Genomic DNA, 27,698 nt, shown 5'->3' with positions numbered 1-27,698 from the left:
AACTCGCCATGCAGCAGGCCCCTTTTCTCCTCATCCTCTTCTTTCTCTTCCTCACTCCTCAGGTTGCTGAGTCCCAAGACCTACTGAGTGTGGAGGCAGAAGGTAGGAAGATACCTAGATGTAGGCTCTTGTCCTAGCTTGGTCTTTAGGTCTTTAGACAAATTTAGGTCTCTCTGGGATTTTGTCTCTTCCTCCATAAAATGAAACCGGAGATGGGATGATAAGACCTCCAGAAGGTTCTTCCCAACTCTAAATTCAGTAGCTTATGGGGAAGGAACCAAAGGAACTGAGATCTCTTGGAGTGAGGGTTGATGATGGGGAGAGGAGGAAGTAGAGATTATGAAAAAAAATAATTCACATTTTTATTTTAATGTTTTCAAGCCCTTTTCTTCATAACAACCCCGGGAAGTAGCTAGTGTGAGTATTTCTGTCCCTTTTAAACAGAGGAGGAAGCTGAGGTTCAGAGCCTATGGCCTCATCACTTGCCAGAGCTCAAGTTTGTTCTTCCATCCCAGGTTTACATCCCTTCTTACTCACCCATTCTCCTCTCTCTCTTCACAGAGGGAAGGAATGCGGTGCTGCCCTGCCTGACCAGCCCCAGGGACAGGCCCTTTGAGCCTATCACCTGGTCTGGAGGAGGGCAGCTGGCCTCTTTGCAGCAATTCACCCTGAAAGGCCCAGGTGTGGGGGCCCAGGTGGGACCTGTGAACATCTCCCTTTTCATCTCGAACATCTCAGCCGAGTCTGGGGGCTTCTACCTCTGCAAACGAGAACCACCCATAAGGCCAGAGTCGAAGTTGGGGGCTGCCGTCAGTGTCCTGGGCAGTGGTGAGGGCCCAGACTGGGGGACCAGGGGGTCGTGGCAGTGAGGGGAATCTCAAGCTCTGGGCTCCAGAGGGGAGAAGGTTAGGGGAGGCAGTGGCTTAGGCCCTCCCTTTCCCTTCTGCTGAGAAACGGTATGGTAGCATGGAAGGAACATTGGACGTGGGTGAAAAGACATGGGTTTGGATTCTGATTCAGCCACGTCTTCCTCATGTGATCCTGAGCCAGTTACATTTTCCCTATTTGGGTCTTAGTTTCTTCATCTATAAAATGAGGTTTTTGGGCCAGATGACTGAGGAAGCCCTTTTCAGCTCTAAATCTTATGATTCAATAAGGGACAGAAAGGGAAGGGGTTGGTAAGGCTCTGGAGGGTGTCAGTGGGTGGGCGGGATGGATGGGAAAATAAAAACTGGAAGATTCAGCACAATGGAACTCACTGGGATATTTAATTAGCTGAGTCTGAGGGAAAGACTGAGACAGGAAGATGGGAGTAAAGCTGTGTTGGAGGGGCTGCCAGGGGAGGGATGTCTCTGGGCCCAGCTCCCAGCCTAGCCCCCTTCTCTGTTTCTCTCATCTCTGTGTCTCCAGGTGAACTGTTCCAGTGGAATGCTACCGGCCCAGCGGGCTGTGGCCTCAGGAAGGGGTCCTCTTCTCCCCCCATGCCTGCTAGCTTTTCAGGATCCAGGCCCCCTCCCGATCCTTCCACTCAGCTCTACGTCTGGGCTGGGGACAGACCTGAGCTGTGGGATCCCTTCATTCCATGTATTGATCAGAACCAAACGCAGGGTAAGCAAGGGTTGTGGGAGGGAGAGGCAATAAGAAGTTAAGCAGGCGCCATCTAGATCTAGGCCTTTGGGTGGAGGGCAGCTAGGTGGCACAGCAGATAGAACTCTGGCCCTGGAGTCCAGAAGTCCTGAGTTCAAATCCAGCCTCAGACATTTACTGGCTGTGTGACCATGGGAGAGGCATTGAACCCTATTAGCCTCAGTGCACCATGTAGGATTAGAACTTCTCTAAAGGTGGGATAGGTTGCCTTAGGAAATAAGTAGTAGGGTCCTCCATGCTGAATCGCCATGTGTTTGTATGTTGTAGTGATCTTTTCTTTTGTATGAGTTGAACCAGATAGCCTGCTAACTTTCCTGTGATCCTGTAATCTCATAGCACTTTGTATGCAGTTTACTCAGTTCTCATTTGTACCTAGGCTTTTAGGTACAGGAAGCACTTGCCTTGCAGTAATCTTATAAGGGAGGAAGCACAGGTGTATTTATTCCCATTTTTCAGACTTGGAAACTGAGGCCCAGAGAGTTCATGTGACCTCCCACATCCATAAAGCTAATAAGTATCAGAGGCTGAATCCAAGGTAGTGTCCAGCCCATATCCTACTTCTCTTAGCCTTACCACATCTGAATTATCTTGGGTTTTAGCAAGAATCTTTATTCACAAATATAGAATACACCCATATTTTGAAAGGCCCACCATTTCATCAATGGGAAGCACTTTCTCCACCAGAGTAATGTGGCATCCATGCCCTAGCAGAAGAAAACATGTTCTAGTGGAAAGAGCATTTTCTAGAAAAGCATTTCTAGAAAAGGGTTCAAATTCTAACTTGGATAAATCTCTTCAGTTCCATCTATGCCTTTTAGACTTGGTAAAATGAAAGGATTGGATTATTAGACTAAGTGTTCTTAACCTGGGGTCTATGAATTAAAAAATTTTTTTGGATTGCTACAATACAGGACAATTTATTTCTTTTGCAATTTTATATATTGGACTTCTGCATTAAAAACATTATTTTGAGAAAAGGTCCATAGGTGTTACCAGAGTGCCAAAGGGAACCAAGGCACAAAAAAGTTTAAGAACTCCCAGATTAAGAATCCCTCTCTAAAGTTTCTTCTGGCGCTAACATTTTATGATTTTATGAGTGGGTGTGACCCAAATGAGGCATCATCTACTGGCCAATCTTGTCATGATGAGCCAGTTTGCATTGAGCTAAGGTGGGTCCTGGGAGGGCAAACACAGAATCTATGTTTGCTGGGCCTGTTCTCCAAGCCTTTCCAGCTTGGCAGGACCCGACAGTCCTGATGGGGTTGGCACTCCATTAGCATAGCTTCTAAGAAACCGGGGCTGTCTTCACACCCAGGCTTCCAATGAGGTTACAAAAGAAAAAAAATTTAAATTCATAATGCTGCCGTAGAAGGAGCAATGGATCCTAACTGATAATTTATTGAGTCATTTACCCACTTTGAACTTTAGTTTCCTCATCCATCAAATGGAGATAATAATACTTAGACTGTCTACCTTGCAGGTTTGCTGTTAGGAAAATGCTTTGTAAACCTTAAAATGCCATAGATATATGAGCTTTTACTAAATAAAAGAAGGGGACAAAGACAATTGGAAGCACAGGTAAAATAAAGAAGCCCAGTACGGACTAGAATGTACAAAATTTAGGGAAAATTCCCCAGGACCTTCCTGGGCTCCATGATTCTCTAGGCCTGGAAGTCTCCCCAAGGGTCACTCCCATCCTGGCCTCTTGGATGAATTGGACCTTTTGGTCCCAAAACACTCTTTTATCACCTTTTCCTACAACCCACTCTTTCTCCATTGTGAATGGCCCATCTGAGACCTGTAGACTAGTGAAGACCTCATACCCTTCCAACCCAAGGCATGACCCTAATGGATCCAGACATCTGAAGCATGGGAAGATGGGTTGCAGGTCTGACCATGTTACTTTCCTACTCGCTAAACTCCAAAGGTTCACAATTGACTCTAGTCTCAAACATGTTTTCACCTTTACCTTGCTTGACTTTTTAAAATATCCATTTTTTGCAAGTTTAACAATGTATAACTATTAATGTAGTCACATATATGAAATTTATAAATAAGTAAATATAAATCTATTGGGGGCACATGCTCAAATATTCTCATTGATAGGCTGTCCACTGCACGAGACTAGGTATATTCCCAGATTCTACAATAAGAAAAATTATCCAGCCCATCAGGAACCCTTTCCATTGACTCAGGGAAAGAGGTTTTGTGTTCCTCTCACATTCATAGGGTAGTAGATTTAGATTTGGAAGGGATCAACCTTTTTAATTTTACAGATGAGGAAACCAAGGCCTAGAGTAGTTAAGTAACTTGTTCAAAGTCTCACACAGCTCTAGTAGAAAATAATGTAATGAGCATTTCAATGGAGGTTTAACTCCAAATCAGTTTTGTTGTTGACTCTGACCCTGAATGCAGGAGGACCTGAGTCCAAATCCAACCTCAAACAATTCCTAGCTGTGTGACTAGGGGCAAATCACTTAACTATGTTTGCCTCAGTTTCCTTATCTGTAAAATGATCTGGAGAAGGAAATGGCAAACCACTCCAATATCTCTGCCAAGAAAATCCCAAATGAGGTCATGAAGAATCAGACGTGATTGAAAGGACTGAACAACAACAGCTTATTCCAAATCAGTACTCTTTCATTTTGTTGTGATACTGGGAAAGAACCTTAGGGATCACCTATTCCAGTGGTTCTCAAACCTTTTGGTGTTAGCACCCCTGTACAGTCTTAAAAACTATTTGAAGACCTCCTTAAAGAGTTTTTGTTTGCTTGAGTTATATTGTCTAATATTTACCATATTAGAAAGTAAAGTATATAAATATTATCATAAAAATAGTTTTGACCTTGCAGACCTTATAAAAGTATACTGAGGACCAGTAGGGGTCCCTGGACCACAATTTAGGAACCTCTACTCTTGTCTAACCTCCCTCATTTTTACCAGTTTACAAGGCACTTTCTTCACATCTCCACTGTCTAGGTCCAGAGAGGAAATGAGGAAAAAAGACATTAAAAGTTTTTCATTGCAGTTATGCTTCATCAACCAGAAAAAGAAATGCAATTTTACAACCCTCAGATTCTCAAACATTCCTTTTACATCTATCCCTCCATTATACTACAAGCCTCACGAGAGTAAGGACTTTGTCTTATATCTTTTTATCTCTTCCTATATGTATATATATATACATATATATGATACTTATATATTATATGTATAATGTATATATATTAGGTACTTAATTGGGTTGTTGCAAATTCATAAATGTCTATATAATGAGAATTTTTGGAATTAGAGAGTAGATAGTCCTACTGTCCCCTGTCTTGGTCAGTCTGGAATATTGTTTTCAGGTGTTCCATATTGGGGAAGTCACTGATAAGCTGAAGAGTGTCCAGAGGAAGGTAAATAAATTGATGAAGAGCTTGGAGATCATGCCTCAAAAATATATGTTAAAGGAACTGGAGATATTTAGCCTGGGGAAGAAAAAATTTAGGAGAAGACATGATAACTATCTGAAAGTATTTGAAGGTCTGTCCTACAGAAAAAGATTAGACTTATTCTTCTTGTCCTCTGTGGGGAGAACTAGGAGCAATAAGTGTAAAATCCAGAGTATATAGAGGCTGACTATTAAGAAAAACATCCCAACAAATATTGCTCTCAATAAGAAGAATAGGCTGGTTTGTGAGGTATTGGATTCCATTTTACTAGAGCTTTTGTTCATTTATACTGATAATCTGCAAATAATTTCATCTGGTTTTGGAATATATTAACTGGGTTTTATTTGTTTTATTGATAATTTGTGTTTTTTAAATTTTTTAATCTTATTTTTGTTGCTATCTTTTATGACATTTTCATTTCAGAATGTCTCTCTTCCTTGTAACAAAGATTAAAAAAAATAAAGCAAGGGGTAAAAGTTTGGTAAAACATTGAATGTATCCATCATACCTGGTGATGTTTGTAATATTCCATATCCATAGTCTCCCACTCTTTGTAAATTAGTGAGGTTCTATGTTCTATGTGTTCTATGTTCTCTCCTCTAAGGTCATGATTAATCATTGTAATTGTATAGCAAGATTTCCTTTTTGGGGTATGCCTTTTCTATTTATACTGATATAATCACTCTGCATTTTGTTTTCCTGGTTCTGTATACTTCATCAGTTCATATGAGTTTTCTCATCCTTCTCTGTATTCTTCATATTCATTATCACTTATGAATCAGAAATGTTATATTTGTTCTTGAAGCATTAGCATTTCCCTGTGAATGATTGTTTAATTTATTTCTTGTTCTTTGCTTATTGCAAAAGATGTTGTTATGAATATTTAGGTGTGTGTGTGCGTGCGTGTGTGTGAATTTTCTGCCTTTTACTTCCTTAGAATATATGACTAGCAGTATTATCTCTGAGTTAGAGTATGTATATTTTAGTTACTTGTTTATCATACTTCTAGTTACTTTCTAGAAATAGACAGCACACAATCTTACTAATATTACCTTCACGTTCCTGTTTTTCTTCAGACTCTCTAATATAGACTATTTCCATTTTTTGTCATCTTTGCTAATTGCTAAGGTCCAACTTCAGGATTGCTTTAATTTTAATTTTCTTATTAGTGATTTGTAGCCATCTAGTTGTTAGTATCTCATTTTTTGGACATATTTATTTTATCTTTTGATCACTTATCCTTGGGGAATGGCTCTTGATCTTATATATCTGTTAATTCCCTACATATCTGGGATAGCAGATCTGTTTTAGAGATATCTGATGCAAACATTTCCTCCCAGTCCAAGCTTTCTTTTTTCCTAACTGCATTGATTTTGTTCCATCAAAAGCTTTTCAGTTCCAGGTCATTGAAATTATCTATTTTATCTTTTGTAATCACCTCTATACCTTGTTTGATAACTTTCCTACTAGTCATAATTATGAAAGAGATGTAATGTCATTCTCTTATACTTTTGACTTATGTGACTTATTTTTGGGTTACATATACATCTTGAATTCATTGGAGCAAATTGTATAAAATATTAGTCCAAACCTAATTTTTGCAGAAGTGCTTTCTTATTTTCCCAGGTGATATTGTCAAATAGGGCATTATTCTCTAAGTAACAAATGGTCTTGGGTTTATTGAATTTCTGCATTTTAAAGTTTGATGGTAGAGGCAGTTGGGTAGCTCAGTGGATTGAGAGCCATGCCAAGAGATGGGGAGGTCCTGGGTTAAAATCTGGCCTCAGATACTTCCTAGCTGTGTGACCCTGGGCAAGTCACTTAACCCCCACTTAACCCCTTTACTACTCTTCTGCCTTAGAACCAATACACAGTATTGATTCTAAGGTGGAAGGTAAGGGTTAAAAAAAAAGTTTGATGGTTCTTATTCTTCTTTATCAAGTCTATTCCACTGATCCTTGTTTTTATTTGTAACCATATAGTTTTGGAATATGTTATTGTTCTTTGTTTGTTTTTATGGATATATTTCCTTTTTATAAGAGAGGTTAACACAGGCAAAAAACCCTACAAAGTATACTTCTTTCTGCTCCTTACAGCTTAGAAAAACAGCAGATTGGGGGGTTTACCCATGATAATTCATGCCACTCAATGCTTCTGAAGTTTATTGATGGTTAAAAAAAAAAGGGAAGACAGAGTTCTTTACAGTTGAAGAGTTGGTACCATCTTAACCAGAATTTTTCATCATTTGATATTTTCTTTATTTGCATAGTTGTGGATTATTCTTTTGGGTTAGCTTCATAGCCTAACATTGAGGAACTGCTGCTCCGTTTTCTCAAGGGAGCGGGGAAACTTCCATCCCAGCCCATCCTGCCCTTTGGCAGGTAGGTTGGACCAGATTCAGTTCTGGGGAGCCTGACTCTAATGGGAAGAGTGTTCTCACACTCAGTGGCTCAGTAAGTCTCTCTCCTCTCACACCCTGGGAATGATTTTACTCATTGCCTTACCTCTAGGGTCTCCTCCAAAAAGTTCCCCCAATGGGAAGAGAAAAACAATATTTAATGTACAATATAGATCTGGTATGGGTCAAGAAGTTTATTTCTAGACACTCAAGAAATGCTAAACATAAAAAAACTCATATGTACATCAACAGACAGAATTGAGCAGCTTAGTTTAGAACTACTTGTAAAGTCTGCTGTCTTAGTACTTAAGCCACCTCAGGACATAGAGCAGTTTGCAAGACTGCTAATTAGACATTTTTCACTTCTCTGGCTAAACAACTTCTGGTATATATCTGCTGGGACAATGGCCAAGCTTGCACTAATCCTCTTACCCATGACTGTCTTCTTTGTTGCAAAGTTTTACCTTCTATAAGTTAGTTCTAACCCAACAAGACCTTAGATTTGAACTCAGGTCTTCTTGACTCCAGGCTAAGTGCTTTATCCTCTGTTATCCAGCTGCCTCTGGTCCTTTAACCTATCTGGTTACACATCCATCTCTGAACAACCAAAGAGGAGTTGCTTTAGCTTCCACATCCTAGTGGCCACCTGGAGGTTGGGGTAGGAGAATTGGGGCTTTAGATATACCTTTAGATATACCTTGGAATGGTCCTTCATGATTTAAAGTTGGGAAAGAAGAGAACTGCTCCTTCTTCTAGTACATTGACGGAGTCCTTAGATCTTCTGGCTCCAGAGGCAATAAACAGACTAATTATCTCGATGCTCAGAGCCCTGAATAATGAGTCACACTTGGCCAGAAGAAGGTCCTTCCTTCCCCAACTCCAAAGCTTCCATGGGGAATCAGGAATCATGACTCTGGATGTGTTCCATGGGGATGGAGGGACAAAGGATGGCTCCCACGATGATGGAATCAGAGATTTAGGGCCGAAATGAACCTTCCAGGTGATCTAGTGCAACCTTCTCATTCTTTTTATTTTAAACCTTTACTTTCTGATCTAAGAAAGAAAAGCAGCAAGGACTAGGAAAACAGGGTTAAGTGACTTGCCCAGGGTCAAACAGCTAGGAAGTGTCTGAGGACAGATTTGGAACCCTGGACCTCTCTAGGTCTGGCACTCTGTCTGGGCTACTCCCAAACCCCTCATTCTACGGATAAGGAACCCAAGTCCCAGCTAGATTAAGGAACTTGGAGCAGCTACATGGTGCAGTAGATAGAATACTAGGCATGGAGTCAGGAAGATGACTTCAAATCCAGCCCCAGACACTTATTAGATATGTGAACTTGACCTAGTCACTTAACCTCTGCTTGTCTCAGTTTCCTTAACTGTAAAGTGAGAATAAAAATAGCACACATACTAAGTACACATCATAATGTAGAAATAATGATACATCACAATAACAATGCATATTAAATAAATAAACATAATAATAAGAATAAAATAAAAATTATGCATATTAAATAAATACATATGAAGCAAATTAAATAAAAATATATCATAAGATTGTAGTGAGATAATATTTAAAAGCACTTAGCAAAGTGCCTGGCACTTAGTAGGTTCTACAAAAAATGCTAGCTATAATAGTAACTTTATCATATATAACATAATGTTATTATAATATATAATCATATGATATAATTACTTTTATGGCTAAGATCTAACTTGTGGCAAAGTCAACGTTAGGGCCTCTTAGTCCAAAGTCAGGATTTTTTTCACTGCATCCCACTGCTTTCCACTGTTTTCTTTACTGTCCATCACTTTATCTTTGCCTTACCAAGTTTTTCCTTATGGAGCAATGAAATTTCATGATATTCCTCTCTGTAGAACCCTTGGCAAATCACTTTAACTTCACAATGCAACCGAGAGGCACTGTCTAGGAATGTAAATTGCAGAGGGAGTACCAACTTGTACGGGTGAAATCATCATCCCCATCACTATATTCCTACACCAGTTTGCTTCTAACTTTTTGCTATCACCAGCAGACCTTCTCCGTACGAAAAGTCACTAAGCTGTCTACACCCTTCGACAAAGAGATTCCATCTAACTCAGGAAGACCTCCGTTAAAGTCCTGCCTCTGGCTCTCTGGTATTCCAAACAAGTTACCTAGCCTCTGGGCCTCTGGCCACGCTCTCAGGCTATCTTCTCCCTCTAGATCAGGGGTTCCCAAACTTTTTTGGCCTACCGCCCCCTTTCCAGAAAAAATATTACTTAGCCCCCTAGAAATTAATTTTTTAAATGTTAATAGCAATTAATAGGAAAGATAAATGCACCTGTGGCCATCACCGCCTCTTAGATCGCTGCAGCACCCACCAGGGGTAGTGGCACCCACTTTGGGAATCACTGCTCTAGACGCTCTTAGTAACCTCACTGGATCCCATGGATTCAGCTATTGTCTCCATGCAGATGACTCCTAGATTTCTAAATTCAGTCTCACTATCTCCCTTGGTCTTCAATCCTGCATCACTAGTTGCCTATTGAACAGTTCAAATTGTATATCCTTAAAGCTTATTTTAAACTCAACATGTCTAAAACCAAGCTTAAACACCCTCCTCTTCCAAACTCCTCTCCATTGAAGATGGAGGGCAGTTACCAAATTTTTCCATTTCTATCTTCAAAAGATGTCTTATATCCCACCCCTTCTCTTCATTCACAGAGCTACCATCTGAGATCCCACCTTCATTACCTCTCCCCTAGATTATGGCAAAAGTTACAATTGGTCTCTCCCCACTCTACTCCATCCTATACATTGCTGCCAAAGTGATTCTTTTTAAGAGTTGCCAACTGCGTTTTTAGGAATCCCAAGTTTGCCCCTATCCCCTGAGAACACACCCCGAGGGAAGTTCTAGGACGTACATCCCATGTAATAAAGGGCAACAATAAAATAATGGTCCTAAAGAAAGAATTTTTTTTGTTGTTGTTGTCCAGAATAATTCTTCTTGAGCCTCCCAGAAATTAGAAGCTAAATAAAGCTACTTAAGTTTCCTTAAAAAAAAAAAACAAAAACAAAAACAAAAACAAACTGACTGAGAAGTCTGGGATTTCTGGACTTAATTCATAGAGAGCTATCTCACTCAATCCCATTTTGCTCATTTAGAATCAGTTTCTTAGATCAAAGTCAAGAGCCATCTCAACATTTTTCCTGAAATCTCTGCTTACTCCTCTTACTTGGCTCTGACAAATTTCTCTGGTGTCTCTTATGCCCAATGGTCAAGGTTCCAAACTCCCAGGTACCTGGGACAGAGATACCTCTTGCTGCTGGGTAAGGGTACCATCTGCCCTGAAGTTTCTCTCTCTGTGGGTCTTGGCCCTGCCAGAGGCTGGCTTGTATATAAATATGTGTGTGAGTGTTTTCTTCACTTTAAATTCCAGATATTTCCTTTCATTTCTTATTCAATGTGGAAATGAGAGATAAAATGGAAGAAAGTTTTCTCTCATAGTCGGGACTACATTTAGACAGATTATTTTATGGTCATATTTATACGGCTTCTTGTTGTATCCTCATATTTTAGCTCCCAGATACTTAATGATTGTTGCTGTCATTTCAAGGTATGTTGCTTTCTATCCATTTCCCCATTGATTTTTAGTGAAAATAATGTTCATTTTTATAGATTCATTTTATGTTGTGTTTCTTTGTTGATGCTATTATTTCAGTTAATTTTCTGATCATTTTCAAGGGCTTCTAAAGAAACCATGATCTCATTCTCAAATAAGCTTATTTTTTTGCCTCTATTTTGTCAATGCTTATTTCATTAATTTCTTTTTCTTGGCTTATTGCCATGGCTAGCATTTATAGTATTATGTCAAATAATAATGGTAATAGCAGGCATCTTTGATTTACTCTTGATCTTTTGGGGAAATCTTTTAATATCTCTTCAATATAATACAATGGTATTGCTTAATTTTAGCCAGTTAAAACATCATATTGAGGAAAGCTCCTTCCATTACTGTGTTTTCATATAAATAAGTACTATACTTTGCTAAAACTTTTCCTTTACCCTGGGATACAATTATATATTTTCTTCTTTTTTTTTTGTCACTCAAGGCTCGGGGGTCCTCCAAAGACTGGGTTACACAGACTAGACTTGATCCTAGAACCCTGATCCCAAAGGGATAAGTTTCTCTCTTTGACTTATTATGCCCCAACCAAAGAGTCAAAACTCAGAGAAATCTCCAGGACAAAGTTTATATATGGCTTGTTTCCCGCAAAATGGGTAATAGGCTGCCCACTTCCTGCACTTTCATCAATAGACATCATAGGCATCAAAAATTGGACAGCCTTTGTATCACGTGCCATAGCAAAAGTGCACATGAGGAAATACAGAAACATAAAAAGGTGTATAGTGGATTAGACTCCTCCAGAAAGTAAAGACACTTTGGGGGACTGCTGAACAGATACTGCCCATTTACTTCAGATTTGCTCTATCCAAGAACTCACAATATCAGAGAGAGCTGGCATGTTCCTGACTCTTGGCCTGGCGTTAATCCTACAGCTGTTAGATTCTCTTCTTTTCTGAGAAGGGGTCACTTAAGGAAATCTCCCTTTGGGAGGCCAGTGTCTGACTCTGAAATTCATGAGCTTTGGAATTCCGAATTCGCCAGGAGGCAATCCCCCAGCCTGGAAATATCGATTCTCAGGATTGTGAATCTCTCACTTGTTCTCAGAAAAGGAAACAGAAAGGCTGAAGGCAGCAAGGAAATGGAGGTTCAAAAATTCCCCTCTTAGGCTTGCTTGGGGAAGATGCTCGCCATGTGCTTCTCTTGAAAGTTACCATTTTCTGCTCTTAGTGAGAAAAAAGGAACATCCCTCTTCCTATGAGGCATTCCGGTCTCAAAATCCAAAAGAAAAAAAAAAAAAGCAAAAAAGGAGTAAAAGAGATGGGCTCTTCCCTCCTTCTTATGGCCTCCAGAGGAGACATCTCGTCTGACAAGACTGTTTTCTCACACTTCCATTAACTAGTCCTAAGAGGCATCCCAGGTCCCTTGGACTCACCACAGCAGTCCTCAGTGTCCCCTCAGCCATGATCTAGGACACATTTAACTCCAGGAAAGGGGAGCCCCCTTTCAACAAAGGCCAAACTAATTTCAGCAAACTGATTAGGGGACGAGATCATCAAATAAGTATGGACTCCCCTGATCAATTCCCAGTATATTATTAATGTGATTTTTATTATGCTAATTCTTTCCCTAATATTTAATCATCCTTGAATTCCTACCCAGGTCCCAGAGCCAGGCTGCTACATCTTCTCCTCAGAAATCTAGAGGTTCCCTGAGGGGCTGGGGGTTGTTTCTTCCCTACGGCTATCCAATCGAGCCCCCAAGGTTATGTTTCCATCCACTGTGAGGGATCAGTGACTAGAAAGAAGCCTTTTTCCTTTTGACTACTTCACATCAAGTAGCTTTTACCAAAGGATACTTGTTTGGAAGATAAAGCAAGAACAGAAGCATGCCTGTTTCTTAGGGGCACACTCCTCTCTCTCCCACCTTGGCTCAAACCTGGCCAAGTTCTCATGGAACATGGGCTTGACTAAGTCACTGTCGGAATGTGGCGTGGATGCCGGATGAGTCCTCGCTGGACCGCGGCCATCAGTGCCGTGTTGATGGCACGTTTGTCTCGTGAGCACAGCCCAGATGAGGGATGCCAGGATGCCAGGGACCCCTCGCTTGACCTTTTAAAAGGAATGAGGTCAGAATCTAATCCTTTCACCCAAAACAGAAAAAGAAAAATTCAGAAGCAAAGGAACCAAGATCTGTTTCATTGGGTGAATGCTGGCTTCACTGGGGAGAAAGCTCAAGGCCTCTGCATTAATGTATTGTCTCTCTCTCTCTCTGGACACCATTCTGAAAGAAGTCAAACCAAGAAGGAGAAGCCCAAGAGAAGAGTCAGGAAGGTTCTGGTTGCTAATACCATTTGTTTTTTTTTTAACCCTCACTTTCAGTCTTAGAATCAACTATATTGGTTCCAAGGCAGAAGAGTGGTAAGGGCTAGGCAATGGGGGTTAAGTGACTTGCCCAGGGTCACACAGCTAGGAAGTGTCTGCCACTGAGCCACTTGGTTGCTCCAGCTAATACCTTTTGAAGGAACCTCTAGTTCCAACTCCTTAACCAATCAAAAGGACTTTTAGGGGGCAGCTGGGTGGCTCAGTGGTTTGAGAGCCAGGCCAAGAGATGGGAGGTCTTAGGTTCAAATCTGGCCTCAGACACTTCCTAGCTGTGTGACTTCTAAAAAGGACTTCTAATCCTGTAGTTAGCAGGCAAGAACTCATTGAAAATTGTCTATAAAGGCTCAAGCTTCTTGTTCCAAGGTTCTGATATTAATTATAGAATTACATTAATAGTATAATAATCATATTATTATAGGATCTCCTAAAAACAAGCTCCCTAAGCTCTTCTACTTGGGAAGATGCTATCAGAGACATTCTGGGCATATGTCAATTCCTTTTATAAATCCTGTTATATCCTGTTATAAATACAACTTGGTCACAATTAATATTTTTTGTATATGTTGCTATATTACTTTTGATTGACATTTTTGTATCATTTTTGTAACATTTTCTGCTTTTTTCCTTCCCTAGGTCAGGAATCAGGATCATATTTGTCTTATGTAACTAATTTGCTAGGGTGCCTTCTTTCACTAGTTTTGAAAGTAGTTTATATAGCATGGGGATTGTTTGTTCTTTAAATATTTGCTGAATGTACAGGTACAGCTGTCTGGTTTTGGAAGTTTTTGGTTTTTTTTCTTGTGGCAGTTTATTTCTGGCTTGTTTAATTTCTTATTTTGAGATTGTGTTATGTTATCTACTCTCTGTTTTTCTTATTTCAAAATTTTATATTTTTGTAGATATTAGTCTATTTTATTTAGATCTTCAATTTTGGCATATAACTGAATATAAGAGGCAGTATTGAGAACCAAAGAGAAGATTGACCTTGGAGACAAGAACATCTGTGTTCAACTCCAGCCTCTAGCACATGCTGGCTATATGGTCATGGGCAATATCCCTAGGCAAATTTATAACAATATGTTACCAGAATTGCTGATGTACTTTGCTAGAGGGAGTTTCCTATACTGGGGAGTCCCCTAAACAAATGAAATCACAGGTCTTGACAAACAAAAAGAACTAGACATTCTAGTTTCACACAAATTTTTTGGTTTCCATTCTTTTGTTATTTCCCTTTTTTCATTTTCAATTTTTGTAATTTTGTTTCCCGTTCTTTTTTCTTAAAAAAAATTAAATCAGTTGGTGGTTGATCAATTTTTATTGATATTTTAAAAAAGTTTCTTGATTTTCTAATTTGCATGACTGTTCAATTCACTATTCCTTTCTTTTTCTCTTTTATAAAGGCAATAGCTCAGAGCTATCACTGCTTTACCAGCATTGTATAAATTTTTCTATATATTGCATCCCATATTATTCTCTTGAATATCTACATGTATATATGTATATACATATATAGGCATACACCCACATATATATACATTCAATTTTTTCTATGATTCAATCTTTAATCCACTCATTACTTAGGATATAAATTTTAGTCTCTGCTTAGTTCTGCCTCTTTTGTTCATATTTGCCTCATTGATTACCATTTTTATGGCATCATGGCCTATAAAGAATATGGTTAAGAGTTCTTTCTTTTTGCATTTACTTAGGAGTTCCTTATGCCTTGGAATAAGATCATTTTTTAAAATAAAGATACTGTGCATCTAAAAAAAATGAGTATAGGCTCTCAAATTCCCATATGATATTCCTTATAATCTATTAAATTTTAACACCAAGTTGTAATTTTTTTATTTTTTGTCAGATTCATCAAATGTTGATGGAGGAACATCAAAGTCTCCTATCAGTGCATTACTGTTTAGTTATTTTTGTATTTCAGCTTGTTTCTTTCATGCACTTAGAAGGTCCTTTAGTCCATGGTTATAGATTGTGTATAGTGCCTTTAAATACAAGGTAGTTTATCTGTTTATTCCTCTTGATAGAATATATTTTCATTTCTGCTTTATCTAAGATCATGTTTGCAACTCTTGCTTTTTTTGATTCAGCAAAACACAATATACTGTACTCTAGCCCTTTGCATTATTATTTTTGTTTTGTTTTAAAAATGAAACCTTTTTCTATGATCAAAACTCTACCCCTCCCCCCACTTCACATCCCTTCTTCATTTGGAAAAAAAAAAGACAAAACCTTTGTAACAACTATGCAGTCAAGCAAAACAAATTCCTGCATTGGTCATGTTCTTTTTCATTCCTCAAACTCTCCCCTCTCCCTCCCCAGTCCCCATATTTTATTCTGCAACTCAAGTCTATCATTTCTTTATAGGAAGTGGGTAGCAAGCTTCATTGTTGAGCCTCTGGAGTCATGGCTGGTCATTGCATTGAGTATTCAAGTCTTTCAAAGTTGCCTTTACAATATTGTTATTGTTATAGAATTGTTTTCCTGGTTCTGTTCATATAATTTTTGGATGAATTAATAACAAGCCTTGCCAGAGTTATTAGAAAATGATTTCATTTCTTTCTTAGTCTTTTTTTTTAACCTTTATCTTCTGTCTTAAATCAATATTGTGTGTTGGTTCCAAGGCAGAAGAGCAGTAAGGGCTAGGCAATGGGGGTTAAGTGACTTGCCCAGGGTCACACAGCTGGGAAGGATCTGAGGCCAGATTTGAACCCAGGACCTCCCTTCTCTAGGCTTGGCTCTCAATCCACTGAGCAACCGAGCTACCCAGCTGCCCCTCCTTATTAGTCTTTATACGTACATAAAGTCCATATTCGTTCCTGTGTTTTAGTCGGCAACATATTCTGGTATTCTCTTCAGAAAAAAAAATTGGAAAACATGGAAAACAAGAGACTAAAGCCTTGTATACTGCATAGCTAAACTATATCTACTTTTTAAAGCTCAATCTGGACAGTCTTGTTACTGGTAGGCTGTCCAATTGGTGATGAATTCTTTGGCCATGTCAACTCATTAAACAAAAAATACAAAATGTCTTTTAGTTTTTGTCAGCCCACGTTTTTGCTTCTGTACAATCATAGCAGGGTAGCATAAAAGGGGGTCGAGGGTGCTAAGATCCACCAAGTTTTTAGACTATCTGCAAGCATTACCTTAAGAGTTGGAGCTTTAAATATGGAACCCTTGTCCAATGACCCAATGACTGGATGTACTCCTGAGGAAACTTAATCACATTAATTCTGATAGTCTTACTATAAATACAATAAGACAAAAAGAAGTTGCAGCCAAATGAAAAGATCTTTCATGACTCCTTTTCTTATTTTTTTTTACCTCTTTGAGACATAAGCCTGGTAAATGGTATAACTAGATCAGAGGGTAACTTTTGGGGCCTCCTTCCCAATTGCTTTCTGTCTTCTCTTTTCAATATTGCCAAATTTTTTTCTTATCTGATTTCCTGAGAAAGAATTTTCAGAAGCCATGGATCTTTATATTTAGAAAGCAATAATTTTCAGATTGTCTTGTCGAGTTTTGTCCACCAACTCCATTCTCTTTATTCTAGTGATATAAAATAATTTTCTGGATATTATATTTTTTAAATTTATTTTCTTATCTGTTCTGCTACCTTTGTAATTTTGTCTTCCATCTAGGTCTTTCTGTTCTTCACCAATTTAGGGGGGGAGGGAAAGGGAAGAAGCATTTACAGAGCACCCACTAGTGCCAGACATTGTTTTAAGCAGCACTAAATAAATACTATTTCATGATCTCTCACAACAACCTTTCTAGATAGGTGCTGCTATCCCCATTTTACAGATGAGGAAACCAAGGCAAACAGATTCAATGACTTGCCCAGAGTCACACAGTTTGTAAAGACCTGAGGCAGGATTTAAACTCATGTCTTCTTGACCCCAGGTCCAGCACTTTATGCATTGTGCCACGTAGCTGCCAATTAATCAACCTTTTCCACTGATTATTCTAAACTTCCAAGTTTCACAGTCAACTTTTTATGTTTTTATTTTATTTATATTATTCACCTTTAAGATACTAGGTCTTCATTTTTCTTATTAACTACTTTGAAAAGGTCTTGAGAGTACATGATTTTTGCTTCTGACTATATTATTGTGCTTTTTAAAAAGCAATTTCTCCTTTCCTTTATGCAGTTTTATATACATATGCTATACACATATATTTTATTATATATATGTGTATATATATATATATTCATGTACTCGTTGTTGGGGGAGGTTTTTTTTTGGCTTATCTTAAATCATTCTTTGAAAAATTTTTAGGTCCTTAATTAGTGTTTGTTGATTGATTAAAGATGAGGAGTGTAGTATAGTGGATAGAGTGCTGAGGTTGGAACTACAGAGACCTGGTTTCAAATCCCACTTCTTTTTTTTAAAACTCTTACCTTCTGCCTTAAAATTAATAGTGTATTTGTTCCAAGGCAGAAGAGTGGTAAGGGCTAGGTAATGGGGGTTAAGTGACTTGCCCAGGGTCACACCACTAGGAAGTTTCTGAGGTCAAATTTGAACCCAGGACCTCCTGTCTCTAGGCCATGCTCTCAATCCACTGAGCCACCAACTGCCCTCTCAAATCCTGTCTCTAATGCTTTGTGAGCTTGGGCAAGTGATTGCCCCTCTGTGACCTTTAGTTCTTCTCTTTAAATTGAGGAGGTTAAATAAGATGGCTTTTCAGCTTCAAGTCTATGATCCTACCCTGGTTTTCTTGTCAGAATTTCTTTCCTTTTCTCTTCTCTCTTCCCTGTTACTCTTTTTCTTTCTTTGCCACACTTGTTGCCATTTGAAGGTGATGAAAGGAAGCGGAACTCCCCCAGCACTACTTACTCTGTAATCTTCCTGCCATTCTCCAATCCCTTGAGGCCCTTGACTGAAGACTGGATGACCATGTTGAGAAGATCCTTAGACTGGCATGCATTGGACTAGGTGGAAGCTGAGGTCCCTTTTGTGAGCGAATAAATAAATGAATACATTAAACTGTCCTCTTTCTCCTCCAGATACTATGGAACTGACAGTGGCCCCGGGATCCCCGCTCTGGCTGTCCTGCGAACACCCCCCAAACTCCTTGACCTCTTGGGTTCATTGGCGTCCTGGGAGAAATGCCTCCCTCCTGAGCTTGGAGCTGGGAAGGGGCCTCCCGGCTCGGGAGTTCTGGGTTCTGGGCACTCGAGGAGAAGGTGCCCTGCTCATTCTGCCCGAGGCTGTCCCCCAGGATGCCGGCTCCTACAGCTGTCGAAGCGGCAACCTCACTATCAGCATCGAGCTGAAAGTCATCCCTCGGTCAGGTAGGAAGAGACACGGTGTGTCCAAGCTGAAAGATCGGGAGTCATCTTTCATTCTTCTTGGAACAGTCTGTAGGGTATGACCGTGAGTCCTGCTGGGCTGCTGGGGGGGAGCCCTGGTCTGCACTTATCCCTGGAGACGGAGAGAGGAAGGACCAAGATCCCCTCATCCCTTCTTCTTATCCACAGTGTGGCACTGGCTTTTGGGAAGGGAAGGCTGGAAGGTTCCAGTTATTGCTCTGACTTATGTATCCTTCTGTCTGGGCACCCTGGTTGGGTTCCTCCAAGTTCAGAAAGGTGAGTGACCCCTCCTCCTCCCCTAGCCCTGGTCTTGGCCCTCGCCTCCTTCTAGTCCAACGTGGACTTCCCTGAGGAATAGCCTCTGTGCTGGCAGCCTCCCGCCCCATCCCTGTGTCTGTCTGTCTGTAGCCTCCCTCCCCAAATCCAGCCTTTCTGACTCTAACCCAAAGCCTCCTCTGACTCCTGGCTAGCCCTGCTCTTACGGAGAAAAAGGAAGCGGATGACCGATCGTACTGGGAGGTAAGAACACTCAAGATGCACTTCCTTCCTTCCCTTACACTAATCTCAAGGCAGGCCCCCCTACCCCAATCTCTTGTTCCCCTATCCTTTTCCCTCCCCTCTTCTCTTCCATATCAGCCAATTGTAGTAACTCCCATTTCTAAAGCTGTTTTTGTTTTACAAAGTGTTTTCCTCACAATAAACCAGTGGTAGTACAGATATTTTCCTTATTTTACAGTTAAGGAAACAGACTCAGAGAACCCAAGACCTTTACCTAAAGCAGTGGTTCCCAAACTTTTTTGGCCTACCGCCCCCTTTCCAGAAAAAATATTACTTAGTGCCCCTGGAAATTAATTTTTAAAAAAATTTAATAGCAATTAATAGGAAAGATAAATGTATTAATGTTTCTACCTTTTTTGTAAAATATAGTAAAGAAAGGTGTAAATTAGGAACATTGAACTTTGAAATTATGAAACTATTTATTGAACTCAGAATAGAATGTAATACAAAAAAAGTTAAAACATTTGAAATCATCTTAATGAGAAGGATGTACCTGTGGCCATCACTGCTTTCCTGGATCTCTGCAGCACCCACCAGGGGGCGGTGGCACCCACTTTGGGGATTATTGACCTAAAGCCACATGGCTAGTAAATGATGGAGCCAGGATTCAAATCCAGGGGTTTGGACTCCAAGCTCAGGGCTCTTTCTATTCAACTCTACAGGCCTCAGGCTCCTTTCTGTTCCCCCAGTCCCCCAGTGGCCCCATAGTTCCTTAGATTCATGTTCTAGTTTCTTTGCTTTTCTTATCACTTTTCTCTCCGGGATCAGGTTCTTCAAAGTGACCTCTCCAGGAAATGAAGGCCAGAGTCAGTATGGGAATGTGCTACCCATGTCTGGGATGGCAACCCCTGGGAATGGTGAGCACGGTCCCTGAACCCTTGAAATGAGATATACCCAGAGAATATAGTTGGGCCCCTTCCTGCCCCAATCCTGCAACTCAAGTCAGTCCTTTTCTTTGAGACATCTCCCAGTCAGAATGCAGATGAAAGCAGACAATTTTTCAATTGTTTGGGTTTATGTTTTGCCTTATAAGATCATTCACTTACAAAAATGAATGATCTGGGGGAAAAAAGACATCTCCCAGTCTGAACCCCTATGGATGAACCTTTTTGTGGAGAGGAGATCTCAGAGAGAGGAATGAATAAAGGATGAAGAGAGAAGTTGGAAAAGGAGAAGAGAGGGGAGTTGGGAGGATAAAGGGATGGGCAAGGTGAGGAAAATCTCTACTGGCAATCTCCTTAAATGTATGTAGCATGAATCTAAGGGGAACAAATACACATAAAGCAGTTAAATTCAGGGTAGTTTGGGAGGGAGGCCACTTAACAATTGGGGCATCAGGAAGGACTCTACTGAATCTCAAAGGAAGAGAAGGACTGTCTAACTCTAAGGAACAGAGATAGAAGATGAAGTGTGTGAGGAACAGAGAGAAAGCCCAGTTTGGCTGAATCCCAGAAAGCAGGACAGGAGTAAGGTCCTATCACGCTGGACATTTAGTTTGGGGATTGGGTTGTAAAGGACTTAAAAGCTAAACAGAGAGGATTTGTAGTCTATCCTAGAGGCAATGGAAGCTGTTGTTACTGATTAAGTCGGGAGGTGACATGGCCAAATCTAAATTTAAGGAAAAATCACTGGAACAACAGTGTGGAAGATGGAGTAGATTGGTGAGAAATCTGAGTTAGAGAGACTGACTGTTGCAATAATGGAGGGGAGAAGTGATATGGATCCTGCTAAGGTATTAGCTGTGTGAGTGGAAGGAAGGGGCTGTAAATGAGAAATGTTATAGAGATAGAAAATGCAAGGTTTGGAAAGTGGGATGAGAGATAAAGCTGAGCTCACAAACCTGGGTGACTGGAAGAGTGGTGATGCCTTTGACAGAAATAAGGAAGTTTGGAAGAGGGGTGTGTTTGAGAGCTTTAGCTATGTTGGGTTCGAGATGGTTCAAAGACATCCATTTAGATATGTCCAAAAGGCAACTAGTGATTCAGGGCTAAAGCTTAGGGGAGAGCCTGGGGCTGGATATATAGATTTGAGAGTCATCCTCATAGAGATGATAGTTAAACCCATAAGAACAGATGAGGTTATTAAGAGAGAGAATGTGGAAAGAAAAGAAATCTAGGGAACACCCACAATTTGGAGGTGCACAGTGGATCATGAGCCAATAAAGGAGACTGAGAAGGCAGATGAGAGAACTAGGAGTGGGCAGTGTCAAGAAAACCTACAGAAGAGAGAGTACCCAGGAGGAGAGGGTGGTCCATGGTGTCAAATACAGCAGATGCCTAACCTGTATTGGGTCTCGACTCCTTTGGCGGTATTGTGAAGTCTATAGACTCCTTAGAATAATGTTCTTAAATTATAAAATACATAGGCTTACAAAGGAATACAATTATAATAAAATAAGATGTATTCTTACAGACCCCCTGTAATCTCTCTGTGGTGGGGTGGGAGGAGGTTACATTACTATAAAATTTGATAATTATGAGATCATTTGTAACTTTGGAGAGATTGGTTTGATTTGGGTAATGAGTTCAGAAGCCAAATTGCTTCAAAGGTTGAGAAGTGAGACAGAGCAGAAGTGGTGGAGGCAGTGAGTGTAGACAGCTTTCTCAAGGTGTTTGGCTGAGAAAAAGAGAGATAGAAAATGAAAAACATAATTTGTGGGGATAGAGTTTAGTGAATATTTTTAAAGGAGGTGTTGAAGGTGTGTGTATGTGTGTTGGTGGGGCATCGTTGAGAGAGAGAGAGAGAATCAATGAAGGAGCAGCTAGATGGCCCAGTGGATAGAAAGCCAGGCCTGGAGATAGGAACCTGGATTCAAATGTGGCCTCACACCCTTCTTAGCTGAGTGACCCTGGGCAAGTCACTTAACTCCAATTGCCTGGTCTTTACCACTCTCCTGCCTTGGAAGTGATACTCAATATTTATGCTAAGACAAAAGGTAAGCTTTTTTTTTTTAAAGAAAGAATCCAAGTTTCTATCTACTTGGAAAGAGGGGAGAGGATGGAATTAAATGCACACATAGAAGGATGGTTAGGAGAAAAGCCACTTCTTCATCTGTGACTGGGGGGAAAGGAAGAGAGTGGGAAATGACATCAAGGGATTTTGAGATGAAGAGAAGCAAGTTTTAGGGGGTCAATTAGGGAGAAATAAAAGGTAATAAAAATCAACCCCACTCCATTTCTGTCCTCTAGTTCGGACCCTGAAATGGACCCCTGGTTTTGGAGGAGCCACTTCATCCCTTGGGAACCCATACCAAAGGGACAAGGACACAGGAATCACTGGGCTCAGGAATCCAGGGCAGGAGGGTGAGTGACTCTTTATGAGAGAGTGTATCTGTGCTTCCCACACTTGGGCTAGAGCCAGAGACAAGTCAGAGAAGAAAGGAACATGATTAGTTGGCATTGGATTTCCAGTGGAATCCTGATTCTGATGCTTATTAGCTGTGTGGTCTTGGGAAAGTCTCTTCTTCTCTGTGAGTTTCAGTTGCCTCATCTGTAAAAAAAAATGGACAAAATGATCTTTAATTTTCATGTCAGATCTCAATCCTTTATCCTAGCATCTTCTTTGGCACAGGGGCAGGAAAGGCATTTGCAAGGGGATAGTCTACTTCCTAGGCCCTGAGGGAAGATGGGTTATGGGATGGGCACCTGGTCAGTGAAAGTGGGGGTCTACGTGGGAGAGAATAGCATTTAAGGATGAGCTGGGGAAGGGGGGGGCAATGACCATATCTATTCCACAGATCCAGAAGAGGAAGAAGGGGAAGGGTATGAGGAGCCAGATGGTGAAGGGGCTTCTGTGGCCTATGAAAATAGCCAGGACCAGATCTCCCAAGGTAATGATAGACTATTCCCGTTACATCTTCCCCACTCAGCAAGCCCTTCCTCTGGCCCACTCCCCTTCTTCCCTCTCTTAAAGGCCCTGGATGAGCAAGTAGGCTGTTGAGGGACTGCAGGCAGAAGTGTCTAGCACTCTCTCTGACTCCCTTCCCTCTCCAGATGGCTGGGGCTATGAGAATGAGGAGGAAGGAAGGATGGCTGCTGAAGAAATGGAGGACGATGATTCCTTCTCCACTGGTAAGAAGGAATTGGGGGAAGGACACCCTGGGACAGAAGGAGCATGGAGCCTAAGGGGGGCTGGGGAAGGGAAGGGTAGTCCCAGAGAGCTCCTGGGGAGACAAACGTCCACCTTCTCCCTCCTCTATCCAACAGCTGAGTCTTATGAAAATGAGAACAGGGAAATGGTTCCACCTGTCTACACAACAACAGGTAGAGGCAAGAACATTCCTAATTTAGGGGCTGGGAGAGTGGAAAGGCAAGAGAAGGGTAGCACAGCAGACCCGAGGACTGAAGGAATTCTTTCTTCTTTTCCCCTCTAGGCTTCCTGTTCCCCAAAGGACCTGTCTGGGACACCTGCCGGGAGGCTTCTTCCCTTGGTGAGATGTGGGACAATCCACTCTGGCTCTGGCCTCAGTGAAATAGAAGGGAATAAGTATTTACATAGCACCTACTGTGCTAAGAGCTTTTTATAAATGCTATTTCAGGAGGCAGCAAGGTGGCTCAGTAGATTGAGAGTCAGGCCTAGAGACGGGAGGTCCTGGGTTCAAATGTGACCTCAGATACTTCCTAGCTGGGTGACCCTGGGCAAGTCACTTGACCCCCATTGCCTAGCCTTGACCTGTCTTCTGACTTGGGACCAATGCATAGTATTTATTTTTGTAATGTTATTTCATTATTATCTCAAACCTAGACCTGACCTTAATTATGACTGGTCCTAAGCTGGTCCTGACATTCAGTCAGTCATCCAGCAAACATGTGTAGAGGACTGGAGAAGATACAAAGTCTGGGCAAGACTTGGTTCCTGACCTCATGGAGCTTCCTGAGCCTGAGCCCAACCACTTCTGTAGTGAGATATGGGCTAGTGCCCTCCACTCAGGCTCCCTGGCCCCTCTCCCCAGCCTGGCCCTTCCCATCATCTCTGCCCTGTTCAGCCTTCTTCTTTCCCACGAGCATCCCCTTATCCTGCCAGCAGGGTCTCAGTCATACGAGGACATGAGAGGGATCCTCTATGCCGCCCCTCAGATCCGGAACCTCCATCCCCAGCCTGGTCCAAGTCAGGAGGAAGGTGAGTATCCTTCAGCCCTCAGGCCGGCTGAAGCTTTCCAGGATGCGAGTGGTCTCCGCTCTCGCCCTTTCCTCCTTTAACCCAATCCCTTGTGCTGTTCAGATGGTGACTCCTATGAGAATATGGAGAATCCAGAAGAGGCTGGTCCAGGATGGGAGGCAGGGGGTTGGGCCCCAACCTGGAACAACAGGTGAGCCCCTCCGCTGCTACCCTGCCCCTAAAGGGAGTAGGAAAGAGGGCCTCTCCAGAGGCTGGGGAGGGGAGATTGGGAAGTTATGTGGAAGATGGGATTCTGGGATCAAGGGGAAGGGATTGGGGGAGGGAAAGGGGTAGAGAAGATGAAGGAGGGTCATTAGAGAATATGGGCTGATACCTGATGTTTTAGAAGGGAGAGATTTACAGAGGGCCAGAGGGAGGGGAAAGGTACCCACCGAACACCAACCTCTCATTTTTCTCTTTCCCTCCTTAGGTCATAGAGACACGACTCCAATTTAGCGTTCTTTTGATGCTTAGGGCTCCCTGTCTGGGGTGACTAAGATCTAATCGTGTTCAGAATGTGTGTATATGTGTATGAGTATGTGCCCATTATCCCTTTTCTTCCTCAATAAAATCCTGAAGTTCCCAATTCCAAAAATCTATGACTGTATGTTGGAGAGGGGTGGGATAATGGAATGGAAGCAAAGAATATGCTTCTAGTTTCCTGAATGGTCACTGAAAATCTGTCATTTCAGATCAAATAATTTCTTCTGGGGGAAAAGTTTCTTCAGCACACTTCTAGAGCTTCCCCTGGGTCCTTTGGCCCCAGGACTGTTCTGGATTGGAACTGCCCATCTGCCTGATTAATTCATTAATTCAACAAATATCCATGGAGTGTCTAATATATGAAGAAAATGCATCATTTCTCCCTGACCAAACTTGCCCCTCTTCCCAACTTTTCTATTGATGCTAAAAAAATTAAATAGACCCTGCCCTCAAAAAGAGCATATTCTGCTAGAGGGAAATAACCGATCACAGATAAGTAAATATAAAACAATATATATGTAACATCCAAGGGTACCATTCCTAGACCTGACTACTTTAGATAAGGCTGTGAACTCACAGGGGCAGCTAGGTGGCTCAGTGGATAGAGAGCCAGACCTGGAGTTGGGGTAGGTGGGGTTTCTGGGTTCAAATATGGCCTCAGATACTTCCTAGCTATGTGACTTTGGGAAAGTCACTTAACTCTGTTTTCCTAGCTCTTGCCCTTATGTCTTAGAGTTGTTACTAAGAGAAAGTAAGAGTCAAAAACAGTTTGTAGCCAAAACCAACATGTTTACCTTTTTTTTTTTTTTTAAACCCTTACCTTCCATCTTGGAATCAATACTGTTATTGGTTCTAAGGCAGAAGAGTGGTAAGGGCTAGGCAATGGGGGTCAAGTGACTTGCCCAGGGTCACCCAGCTAGAAAGTGTCTGAAGCCAGATTTAAACCTAGGACCTCCTGTCTCTAGGTCTGGCTCTCCGTCCACTGAGCTACCCAGCTGCCCCCCATGTTTACCTTTTTCTGTTATTCAGAGGACACAATTAGTTCAAGGTGAAGGCATATAATAATAGCATAGTAAGAAAAATAGCAATAAATATTTGTCCTATAAACTCAGGACTCATTCTCCCACAAATACACACACACACACACACACACACACACACACACACACACACACGATATACTATCAATCACTGGAATGTATGAGCACATATAGGGAACAAGTATAGGAAGGCCTTCCTAGTCTCATGCCATCAAGGCCTTAGTCTCTGCCCCAGGGCCTCCCCCAGCCTCTTTCACCAGCCTCTGTCTGGATACCTGACTACTGGCCTGCTAGGGACTCCCCAACAGTGCTTTGCCCCAGCTGGGCCTTAGTTTTTGCCCTAGAGCCTTCCATAGCACCGTGCATCAGCCCCAGCCTCCCTCCACTCAGGACCTTCTATGGTACTCCAGTGTCCATGGATGGGGCCAGAGCCTCCTCTGACTGAGTCCCTCAGCCGTGTCCTATCACCTCTTGCTTCCTGGGGCTTCATAGGAAAACACATCACCCCCTGCCAGCACGTTGGACTTCAAGGGATAGCCGTGACCAGGCTAATAATCCATTTCACTCAATGAACCTCTCCCCGACCACTAATGCTGTGCTTGGATTCATTTTTCAGCAGCTCTCCTACTCCTACCCTTCATACTCTCCCCTCTCAATGTACAATGTTCTTCTGGTTCTGCTCACTTCACCTTTGCATCATTTCATCTAAGTCTTCCCAAGTTTTCTTTGGCGATCATCTTGTTTGTCATTTTTTATGGCATAAGAATATTCCATTCAAAACATGTACCACAACTTGTTCAACTGATGGATATCCTGTTAGTTTTCAGTTCTTTGCCACCACAAAAAACTGTTATAAATATTTTTGTACAGGTATGTTCTTTTCCACTATTTTTAATCTCTTTAGGATACAGACCTAGTAGTGGTATGGCTAGCTTAAAGTGTATGTACCAGTTTATGGCCCTTTGGGTGCATTTCCAAATTGCTCTCCAGATGGTTGTATCAGTGTGCAGCTCCACCAATGGTGTATTAGTATCCCAATTTTTACACATCCCCTTCAACATTTATCATTTTTCTTTTTTGTCATGTGAGTCACTCTGGTGGGTGTCAGATGGTACCTCAGAGTTGTTTTAATTTGCACTTCTTTAGTTAATAGTGATTTGGAACATTTTTTCATATGATTTAAGATAGTTTTAATTTCTTCAGCTAAGAATCACCTGTTCATATCCCTTGAACATTTGTCAATTGAGGAATACTTTTGATTCTTATAAATTTGACGCAGTTCTCTACATATTTGAGAAATGAAGCCTTTATAAGAGAGATTTGCTATACAGATTTTGTCTCAGTTTGTTGTTTGCCTTTTAATCTTAGTTGCATCCATTTTTTTTAATTTAAACATTTATTAATATTCATTTTTAACATGGTTACATGATTCATGCTCCTACTTTCCCCTTCACCCCCCGCAATCCCCTCACCCATGGCCGATGCACATTTCCACTGGTTTTGTCATGTGTCATTGATCAAGACCTATTTCCAAATTGTTGGTAGTTGCATTGGTGTGGTCGTTTCAAGTCCACATCCTCAATCATGTCCACCCCGACCCATGCGTTCAAGCAGTTGTTTTTCTTATATGTTTCCTCTCCTGCAGTCCTTCCTCTGAATGTG

The 27,698-nt window shown here is 41.3% G+C and overlaps 1 protein-coding gene across 1 annotated transcript; it reads left to right on the top strand.

The window, feature by feature from the left end:
• The first annotated feature begins 1,446 nt into the window (after positions 1–1,446).
• CD19 (CD19 molecule) lies at positions 1,447–25,091 on the top strand. The gene is made up of 13 exons (XM_044657059.1): positions 1,447–1,608; positions 18,493–18,780; positions 18,967–19,074; positions 19,269–19,317; positions 20,125–20,213; positions 22,545–22,658; positions 23,093–23,185; positions 23,349–23,426; positions 23,562–23,618; positions 23,729–23,785; positions 24,382–24,474; positions 24,577–24,664; positions 24,944–25,091. Exons 1-13 carry the CDS (start codon positions 1,482–1,484, stop codon positions 24,948–24,950), a joined length of 1,248 nt encoding a protein of 415 aa, XP_044512994.1. The 5' UTR covers positions 1,447–1,481; the 3' UTR covers positions 24,951–25,091.
• Positions 25,092–27,698: the final 2,607 nt, after the last annotated feature.

This window comes from Gracilinanus agilis, chromosome 1 (genome assembly GCF_016433145.1).
Source record: "Gracilinanus agilis isolate LMUSP501 chromosome 1, AgileGrace, whole genome shotgun sequence".
Lineage (NCBI taxonomy): Eukaryota > Metazoa > Chordata > Mammalia > Didelphimorphia > Didelphidae > Gracilinanus > Gracilinanus agilis.
The sequence above is the reverse complement of the archived record's forward strand: the minus strand, read 5'-3'. Positions and strand labels throughout refer to the sequence as shown.

Coding starts and splice junctions, on each gene's coding strand:
- CD19 (XM_044657059.1), top strand. CDS start 1,482: ATGCCTGCTAGCTTTTCAGGATCCAGGCCCCCTCCCGATCCTTCCACT. Junction 19,318..20,124: donor ATGACCGATCGTACTGGGAG/GTAAGAACACTC, acceptor CTCCGGGATCAG/GTTCTTCAAAGTGACCTCTC. Junction 23,786..24,381: donor CCGGGAGGCTTCTTCCCTTG/GTGAGATGTGGG, acceptor TCCTGCCAGCAG/GGTCTCAGTCATACGAGGAC.